This window comes from Vicia villosa, linkage group LG4 (assembly GCF_029867415.1).
Source record: "Vicia villosa cultivar HV-30 ecotype Madison, WI linkage group LG4, Vvil1.0, whole genome shotgun sequence".
NCBI classification, from domain to species: Eukaryota; Viridiplantae; Streptophyta; class Magnoliopsida; order Fabales; family Fabaceae; genus Vicia; species Vicia villosa.
This window is the reverse complement of record NC_081183.1, coordinates 65,482,761-65,493,678: the sequence shown is the minus strand read 5'-3', so window position 1 is coordinate 65,493,678 and position 10,918 is coordinate 65,482,761. Positions and strand designations below refer to the sequence as shown.

The 10,918-nt window shown below is 34.4% G+C and overlaps 1 protein-coding gene across 1 annotated transcript; it reads right to left on the bottom strand.

Moving 5' to 3' along the window:
- Positions 1–7,654: 7,654 nt before the first annotated feature.
- On the bottom strand, positions 7,655–9,326 carry LOC131599224 (probable receptor-like protein kinase At5g20050). The gene has a single exon (XM_058871663.1). It carries the CDS (start codon positions 9,205–9,207, stop codon positions 7,861–7,863), a length of 1,347 nt encoding a protein of 448 aa, XP_058727646.1. The 5' UTR covers positions 9,208–9,326; the 3' UTR covers positions 7,655–7,860.
- Positions 9,327–10,918: the final 1,592 nt, after the last annotated feature.

The window sequence follows — 10,918 nt, the reverse complement described above, 5'->3', positions numbered from 1 at the left end:
CAAATTCTGTTAGAAATGTGGAGACTTACTCCCAGCAACTGATAATATAAATCAGATTATTTATCACATTTTCTCCCCCTTTTTGTCATAACATCAAAAAACATAAAAGATTCAGATGAAAACAAAAAATATGAGAGAAGATAAAGATTTCATTCATCAGGATTAATCAGAAGATACAACAGGAAATGCACAGAAGCAGATGCAAGAATAAAGAGACAACTAAGACACAAAAGACTACGACTAGCCTAGTTTAGACATAATCTTGGCCAGCATGTCATGAATCCCAGCATTGCTTTCCTTCTGTTCCTTCATGAAGTTTTTGAACTCTTCATGAGCTACATCATGCTTGTCTAGGAGAGAAGCAATAACATCTTGATTCTGTTGAATAGTCTTGATAGCACTCACAAGTACCGAGGGTTCAGCAGAAGAAGATGCATTGCCATCATTCAATGGAATAGCATTGCCAGCAGCAGCATCCAGAGTAAGAACTTCTCCTTGATTTTCCTGAACAGGAACTTCTTCAGTAGGATGATTCTGAGCATCTTCCACAGAAACATCTTCATCATAATCTGGGAGAATCTCCATTCTCCAGGGCTTGAAGAATGACATCAAGATTCTTTGGAGGAGTGGGAGAATCAACAACTGGAAGATAGACAGCCCCAGGAACTGCCATGGTAGGAGCCTGCTCAGAAGAATTTGCCCTAAGCCAGTGGAATAGCCATTGGGAATCTTCAGTCAGAACAAGAAACTTAGGCTTCCACACAACAATCTCCCGAGAGTGTGCTTCTTGTTCAGCTTCTGAAGCTTCTGCTAGTTCATCAATAAAAGCTTTTTCTTCAAAGCAATGCCTTCCTCCAATATCTTTTCCTGTGTCTACTGACGTTGCCTTTAATAGCTTCTAATGTTCCTTTTGTCAGTCAGCGTAGCCTGCCATCTTGTACTTGCTTCTGATCTGATGTTTGTGTAAACAACGTTTGAATATCATCAGAGTCAAACAGCTTGGTGCAGAGCATCTTCTTGTCTTTTAACCTTGAAGTGCTTCTAGCGTGATACCATGAGAACTTCAGTGGTTCTGCTTCTGATCTCAAGTTCTTCTGATGCTTCCATAGACCATGTTCTGATTCTGCTTGACCATCTTTTGATGTCTTGTGAGAGCATGTTCTGATGTTGCATACTTGAACCTTCTAAGTCAGTGCTTCTTGCGCAATTCATAGAGTACCACATTGTCTCAAGCAAAATTCATATACATTGTTATCATCAAAACTAAGAATATTGATCAGAACAAATCTTGTTCTAACATCGACTTCCATATCAAAGTTGTTAATTATTTGAGGTGTTTCTTTTTCAGTAGGATGTTAGGATGGCGATGTTTCAAATGTTGATAAAAAGACAGGACTCATAACTGAAATAAAGGATGAATTACCTTTCTTTTTTGCGGCTTTATGAGTATTCTGAGAGGTTCCTTCACCAGCTTTACTCTTGTAATCTTTTCTGATTACCACATCTGGAGGTGGTTTCCCGAGGTCTCGAATGTTGACTTCTGGAATGGTTCAGTCACTTTTGGATGGAAACAATGCCATGGATGCATGTATTAGATGAATGACCTAAATGAAATATGTATATGGATGTAAGCTAGATAAAAAAGGGGTAGGACAAATTTGGGGCATGACATTAAGTATTGAGCAGTTGCTCGAAAAGAACTACAAGATGTCGATGGAAGACAAGATTATAAGATTTGTCGACTCAAGTGGAAGGTTAATCTTGAAGGCCCCTATGTCTCAGAATAGAACCTTCAAGATTGAACTTAATATGATGGAGCACAAGTGCCTTGCGACTGCAGCTAGCAGAGATGAATGGATATGGCACGATCGACTTGGCCATATCAACTTCAATGACATCAAAGAGTTGAAAAGAAGAAATATGGTTTCAGGATTACCAAAAATCGATACTGCAAGAAAAGTGTGTGAGGAATGTGTGCAGGCGAAGCAGCACAAGAACAACTTCAGCAAGGATGCAGGGAGCAAGTCGAAGGCAATCCGTGAAGTCATAGACTCTGATGTATGTGGTTTAATCCGGGTGTATTCGAATAGAGGTAAAAAATACTTTGTCATATTCATAGATGATTTAGTCGAAAAATGTAGACTTACCTGATCAAGAAGAAAAGTGAAATAATCGAGGTATTTACCAAGTTCAAATCTATGGTTGAAAAGCAACATGGGCGAAAGCTCAAGGTTCTGAGGACTGATGGTGGTGGAGAATATGTGTTGAAAGACTTCGACATGTTATGTGAGAAAGAAGGGATTGTGCATGAGGTGGTGCCACCCTATACTCCGCATCAAAATGAAACTAGAGAAAGGAAGAATCGAACCATCATGAATATTGTGAGAAATATGTTGAAAGACAAGCATATACCTAAAGAGTTTTGGGGTGAAGCCCTGTCGACATCAACATACAATTTGAATAGATATCCGACAAAGAAGCTAGAAAGAATTATGATAGAAGAATGTTTGTCTCGTGTGAAGCCTAGCTGGAGTCGTCTGAAGGTATTTGGATCTTTAACACATAGACATGTTCGAGATCACTTTAGAAGAAAACTTGATGACAAGTCGAGTCAGATGATCCGAATAGGATATCATTCGACTGAAGGATACAAGTTGTTCGACCAGTGAATAAGCAAATAGTGATCATTAGGGATGTGATCATTGATGATCTTAAGGAACAGGATTAGAATGAGAATTTCCAGAAATACTCAGTGAAAATCTTATGCGAAGGACCAACCACTAAAGTCGAAAGAGAAGAAATTTGACAAGAAGAAGTCATAAGTCATGTAGGTCCAAGCACACCTCAGTGAACAAGACATATGCCTGCAAGGTTGCAAGAATGTGTGATTAGATTAGATAAGATGAGGTGGTACATTACGCTTTCTACGCAGATGTTGAACTTGTCACGACAGCTGAGGCATTGAAGGAATCAAAGTGGGTGAAAGCTATGAATGAGGAATTAAATCCCATCAAAGTCAACAACACTTGGTCATTTGTCGAATAACCTCAAGGAAAGAAAACAATTGATGTGTGTAACACCCATATTTAATTAAATATTTTAATTAAATATTATTGAGTAATTTCTGACTAATTGTTGATTATGTCAAATGTGTGGTTTAAGTCGTTAAGTTGATAGTCGGGTAGAATTAGTCGAGAAATTAATATTCGAAATAATATTAGTTTAATAGAATTATTAAGTAAATAGTTGAGTTAAAAATTATGTGTGGTGTTATCAAATTGGAGGTGTCTTTTATTAGGCCCATTAGGAATATCATAGGCCCAATATTGTGTTAGAAGTGAGGCACGGTTTGGCTATCAAACAAAAAAATAAAAAGAAAGGCCACATAGAAAGAAATTAGGTTACTTAGTGTTTTTCCAAGACCAAGTAGCAATACCATGAAAAGTAGAGTTTGTGCTAGCAGTTGGGGAATTCCAGGGTTGATGTGTCTTAGAGTTGCAAATTTCGATAGAAAGTTCGAGCTTCCTTCAATCCAATCAGGTAAGGGTGGGTTTCGAATAATATAATCTATTGTATGATAGTTGTTATGTGGGATTTAGAGTTGTATGAATTTCCTGTCAATTCTGTGTTTTTTTGATGAAAATTGATAATCGATTGAATTTTTGTCCGTATTGTTGATGATCACTGACGAAAGAGAGGAAAATTTATGTTGTTGTGATATGTACTTAGGTTGATAAACCTAAAAAATTATAGTGAGAAATTATAAGGATCGGTTATATTTTCTGGAATTGGAATTGAAAGAAAACTGGAAATATAGGATAGACGGGTTATATATGAACAATAATGGCATTTGAAGAAGATGAAGTTGGGGGCGGGGGGCTCCACATTTGGAGAAGGGCGCCTCCCCCCTTGTACATGTTAGGAGACCTGGGTCTCCACTCTCGGGGAAGGGCGCCTCCAGTGGCACCTTCAAAAGAAAAAAAATTGTTTTGTTTTCATTCTGTAAATTAGGTGATGACTCACTCTATTTAGTATTAAATGTCTGCTGGCATATAGGTGATGATTTAGTAGGTTTAGCATAATAGTAATCATGTTAGTAATTCAATGAAATCTCAAATAACTAATATTCCTAGGAGATATTTTATGAAGTCGTAGAAATGGAAATTAAGTTGAAAAAGGGTAACTGACAGTAGCAATAATTTGGTAATAGCATGGTTAATTTTAATGATATGTGTAGCAGCAAATTAGATGGATGCTAGAAACAGGATTAATAATGAATGGCATATCAGCATTATATATCAATGAAATAATAGAGAATAAACAGAAATTAGTAACAATAACAGTTGGTAAGAGCAGTACCGAATAGTCGAATTGGTAGAATTAACCGGTATAATAAATTAACCGAAATCTAATGAAAATTAAAGGGGTAACTAAGATTAATTAGTATATAATTAGGATTTGTTTATTTTGTTGAAAATATGTTCGATACACTAACTTGCAGGTACAGCCGAGTAAGTTGATTCATCTGATTTATGGACATTGTTTGATTACAGGTCCTATGACCAATGTTTGTGTTGTTGTTGATTTAGTTGTAGGCCTATGGCTAGTGTTGAAGCGTTGTTGAGTACCTTTTTATTGGTATAGTGTTGATAAGTTGTTGTGTTGTGACGTTGATTGTTGTTGTTGTACGTGGTTGTTGCATTCATTACATTTGCATGATTAAGTTGGCCTTGATAGCATTGATTAAGTTGGCCTTGATGGCACCCTGTTAAAGTTGTTGAAATGCCTCGATAACTTGGAATATGATTAAGTTGGGAGTTGTACTCCGATGGATCCACATGCATTTTCATAGTCGAGTTTCATGTTGAGTTGCATTTTGATGTCGTTGTTATTGATATGTTGAATTGGTTCATTGTTGTATTTGTAGTTGTTTATAAATGCGGTGACTATTGTATGATTCTATGTCTAATATATTAATTATCATACTTTTGCTTATATTTTTTGATATCTTACCCTTTCTTTGTTTTCGCCGTTGCCTTTATATTGGTAATGTGCAGGTAACGAGGAGTAAAGATTTAGTAGCTTTTGGGTGTCGTTACTCTGATACGTAGCACTCGGGGAAAACGAACGCTTGTTATGATTTATGTTGTTATTTTCACTAAAGTTGAATCCAGTTGTTATTTTGGGAACATTGTTGTCGATTTAAGTTGTTGAAAGATGCTATGATTACTCCCAGTTTTTAAGTTGAATTGTTTTCCGCCGCAGTTACTTAATTAAAGTTGAATCATTGAAACTAAATACTTGTTGAAGTTCTTTACTTTATTTTGGTGCTATGTATCTGTTTTAAAGATTAAGTTGTCCATTGTTGGTTTGAAAGTTGAATGTAATACCTCAAGTTTGTTGAAAATTTGAAATTACTCTAATTTTTATTATTATAAACGTTGGGTAGATTTGGGGTGTTACAATGTGAAGTGGGTATACAAGGTAAAGTGTAATCCCAAAGGGGAAGTGACTCGACATAAGGAAATACTTGTGGCGAAAGGATTTCTTTAGAATGAAGGAATCGACTTTGATGAAGTTTTTGCACCTGTTGCCAGGATCAAAACAATCAGGTTTGTTGATGGTTTGGCAAACATGAACAATTGGCACGTGTGTCAAATGAATGTTAAATGTGCATTCCTAAATGTACCCTTAGACGAAGAAATATATGTTGCACAACTTGTTGGGTTTGTGACACATGGAGAAGAAAGTAAGGTGTACAGGTTGCATAAAGCACTGTATGGACTTAAGAAAGCTCTAAGAGCTTGGAATAAGAAGAATGGAAGCTTTCTAAGGGAGAATTAATTTGTAAAGTGCACAACTGAATAGGGAGTATATGTAAGAAGAAGCAAGATTGAATTTCTTATACTATATCTCTATGTCGATGACCTGTTGATAACAAGTAGTTGCAAGAAAGAGATCGAAAACTTCAAAGTTGGTCTTAGCATGGAATTCGAAATGTCAGATCTCGGCGACATTTCATATGTCCTTGGCATCGAATTCTACAAGAGTAGTAGAGGTTTGATGATACATCAAAGAAGATATGCAAGTGAAATTCTTAAGAGATTTGAGATGGAAGAAAGCAACTCAACTTCGAAACCTGCAAAACCAAGACTACAATTGTCAATAGAATCAGATAAAGATGATGTCGACCCAATCCAGTACAGAAGATTTATTGGGTCATTCAGATACCTTTGTTACACAAGGCTTGAATTAACATACAGTATCGGTATGATGAGTAGATTCATGCAAAAGCCAAATGTATGACATCTAGTAGCGACGAAGAGGATACTAATATATATGAGAGGAACTCTCAACTATGGCATTGTGTTTCCTGCAACTGATAACGAAAAAGCATTCTAGTTAGAAGGTTACACCGATTCAAGTTGGTGTAGTGATGTCGAGGGTCGAAAATCCACAACATGTTATGTGTTTATGTTAGATGGAGCACCAGTTGCTTGGAGTTCGAGAAAAGAACCTGTAGTGGCACTATCATTATTTGAAGCATAATGCATAGATGCTTTCCTCTGTGCATGTCAAGCAACATGGATGGTGAATCTGGTCGAAGAGACTACAACAAAAGATCATGGAGCAATTACCATGAAGATCGACAACATGTTAGCTATCAATCTGGCGAAGAACCCGATAGCATATGATCGAAGTAAGCACATCGAAATGAGGTTCCAGTATCTTCGAGAGCAGATAGCTATAGGGAAGATGAACTTGGAACACGGCAGAACTGAGATTCATATTGTAGACATCATGATCAACGGTGTGTAGGTCGAAGTATTCATAAGACTAAGAGTTATGATGAATGTAGATAACTTAAACACAATGAATTAGATGGTGTGTTAAATCGTAATTCCTTGCGTCGAAATAGTCTAGCCTAATGTGTGTCCAAATATCGAAGGAGTTGTCTCGACAGGTATTTCGACTTAGGCATAATCTTGTAGATATTCCAGAATTAGGTATTTTGGACTTTTATGTTTTGGGCCTTGACCTAGGGAGCAAGCTAACCTAAAATTATATATAGAGGGAGTAACCCTTATTTTGTAACAAATTGAGCATTCACAGAATTTACAGTTGCAAGTGAATAAGAGGTTTTCAACCGTTTGTGGGCAGAGAGAAACTCTGCAAAAAATCATCATCTTCCTTCTTTTATATTTTTGTAAACCCTAATCCTTTGCTTTCCAAATTTTCTTTCTTATTTTCTTCATTGTTATTGTGTAATGATAAAGAATTACTCAAAGGTTTGAATTTAATTCCAACAATACGTACATTTATAAGTTTGAGTTTAATTCCAACAATAGACACATTTACTACAAATTATTGGTCATTAGTGGAAAAAAAATTAAACACGTTAAAAAATTGAGTCAATCAACTGAATCTTTGTATTGATTAATTCGTCTATCTCAAAGGAGGGGAAGTAGTCATGTTAATTGCGTATCACCACTTGCTCTTAATTTATTACTATGCTATTTTGCTCAGAAAGATATATTGAAAGTCAATTGGTTGGCAAAAGAATTGGTCAAATTGAACTATCACGTTTTGACAGGTAGCTTGTAGATAATGTTCACATATTTTCTATACTTAGCCAGCAAATAGGTACTAATATAATAATTTATCAAATATAAATATTTTCAACTACATTTTTTTATAACATGGATCAATACGATATCTCTTTTGCCCAGAAAGATATATTGAAAACCACTAATACGAATTAGACCTGTATTCTCACTTACGCTTACACATTTGAAAAGAACAAAAAAAAGTACAAGAGAAAAGAGAATGAAATAAATAATTACATGGTTCTAAAAAGAACTATCTTCCAGAAAAAACAGTAGTGGAAAATGAGTAGGTAGAATTACATTCCATATTGCTTTGTATAGACATAATTGAGTCCATCTTTGGCATGTTAATATTACTATCTGTAACATTATCATCATCATCAACACATAGAAAATCAACCAGATTCATTTTTGTAGCAGGTGGTTCATCCACCATGACACTGCCTTCAAGCATATCTACCACTTTAGCCATACTAGGTCTAAACCTTGGCTTCTCTTGAACACACCATAAAGCAATATACACCAATTTAATAACCTCATTCTCATCACATTCCATTAACCTATCATCAACAATTTCCATTATTTTCCCTTGTTTCACTTTCTCATTTACAATCTTTGGAAAATATTGCCATTTCCTTTTTGACTTGTCCTTCTCATCTTCAACTAGAATAACATTTTTTCTTCCTCCAACAATCTCTAGTAAAACCATTCCATAACTATATACGTCTGTTTTATCTGAAATACCTTTTTCTAAAAGCCATTCAGGAGCCATGTAACCTCTTGTTCCTCTTATTGTAGACATCGCTTGGCTTTCATCTTTAGGAGTAAGTTTTGATAGACCGAAATCGGAAACAAGTGCTCTAAAACTCTCATCCAATAGTATATTTTCTGGCTTTATATCAAGGTGTAAGATCCTTGATCTACAATCGTGGTGAAGATATGCAAGTCCTTTAGCAACATCAATTGCAACTTTATACCTCAGCTTCCACGACAAACACCCACTGCGACGCGGACGCCTTTGAGATTCCCTTTTAGGAAAAATCCAACAATCCAATGACCCATTTGAAATAAAATCATAAACAAGGTACCTAGGAGCTGAAGAAGAATTGCAATATCCAAAAAGTCTCACAAGATTCACATGATGAACACTAGCTATTGCTGCAACTTCTGATTTAAACTCTCTTTCACCTCTTTCTTCTGCATCAATTCTTTTCACAGCAACTGAAGTTCCATCATTGAGAATTCCTTTGAAAACTGAAGCCGATGAACCTCTTCCAATAAGCGATTGAAACCCATCTGTTGCTTCTTCAAGTTCATTGTATCTGAATTTTGTTGGAACCCCAGCAACTTTTCTTAAGAAACTGTACTCTATTCGAAGCTCTCGACTTTCTGATTTCAACTGTGATTCCAATACTCTTCTTCTGCGTTTGTGGCTTAAGCTGATAAATGCAAAAGCAAAGATTGTAAAGATCACAGCAACACCAGCGCCACATATTAGGAAGAAAATCTTGGAGACGAACAAAAAATGAGCAATGATTATGATAATGATAACTGTAATCACAGATGAAGCAACAATTATTTTCACTTTTCTGTCTTCCATCAGAAACTAATATTTTCAGTTTAATGGTAAATAGATGGAATGTGTTGTTAATATTTATTCTTCAAACTTTGTAATAATCGGATCAAAACAGAAAAGTTGAAAAGTTCATCACTTTTGCTTGTAATTACAGATAAAGGGTAAGCAACATGCATTTGAATATTACTAATATATATTGGTCAAATTCATTTGAATAAATATATTTACTTAAAAGGTTTTAAGTGTAATTTACTATTACTATTTTTTATATTTATATATATTTTTTGCTTTTATTTTTACCATATAGACTATATTTTTAATTAAAATTAAATCTCTTAATCAAAAATAAAAAATAGAAGATAGTGATAGTGATAGTGATAGTGAAAAACAAAATATATTCTTTAATAAAAAAACTAAAATAAAAAATATATAATTATATTGCTAAAGAAAATAAAAAAAAAAGAAATATTATTATTAAATTAATAAATAATAATATTAAATAAAAGTGTGCTTTATACATTTAAAATATCTTATTATTTTGAATATAATTTGATTAGATGTATATGGAATGGGTAAATTATCTATATTTTTATATGGGGCAACTAGGCCTCACGTTACTTAAAACACTAAGTAATAAGATATGGAATGCTTCCATTTTCAAAACATCTAAATTCTATAAAATTGTATAGGATTTTAGGAAACATATTCATACTTGTTTGTAAATACTCCATTAGCAATAGTTGATACTTGGTCATTGATGACTAATAGATGATGACCAATAGTTTTATTAAAAATTGATAGTTGATAAATTAATTTAAATGTTTAATAAATTAATAATTATACTAGATGATTAATATAAAATAACATAAAAACACATTTACTATCTACCCATTATTAAACAATTGATCAATCTATCTAAATTGTCCTTTTATCAAATAATTTTTACCCTTCAAAAAAGGTTAATTTCGTAACATTCTAATTAAACCACCTTTTTATACACAAACTACCCATAAAGTCTTTTGATAATCATATTTTGTTTTATCATTTCTTCCTACTAAAAAGGATGTATCGGTAAATACATAAATAAGCCAAAAAAATTGTATTATGGATGTCCCAACTACATGCCAACTGGTCGTTTCCGATTGGTCATCACTTTTCCCTCCTCCCAAAATACTCAACTATATGACACTCTTCACATCAGTTCTGAACCTTCTATCTCCATTGTGAACCTCAAGCATTACATCTCTGCATTCTCTATCTCCAAGCTCAAACGAAATTCATTCCAAATCTTGCTTTGCTCCCACTCAGGTTTGCTTCTTCCACCATCTATAACCTGCATAATTTCTCCTCCTTTTGTTCTGCATAACCATACCGATTTCACATCTCTGTGTCGATGATGATGATATTTAGTTACACATCTTGGGGTTTTTATTTTAGTCGTGTATAACCTGGGTTGTTTAATAAGGTATTACCCTTGGTTTTAGTTTCACATCTCTACGTCGTAAAAAACTGGGCTGGTATTTGCGAAAGCTTCATCTGGAAATTTTATCTTCACACAACAAATGATAGGTTTGTGTTTTTGTTGCTATGATTTTGAAGGTCGTTTCTTGCTACGATTGTGTTGGTTCGTCTTTTGCTTTGATTTTGTTTATAAGTTGGGTCCTTTTTTTAATATTTATGTTTCTATGAATAGATATTATGCTTTTATCAATAGGTTTATGTTTTTATGAAAACC

Coding starts and splice junctions, on each gene's coding strand:
- LOC131599224 (XM_058871663.1), bottom strand. CDS start 9,207: ATGGAAGACAGAAAAGTGAAAATAATTGTTGCTTCATCTGTGATTACA.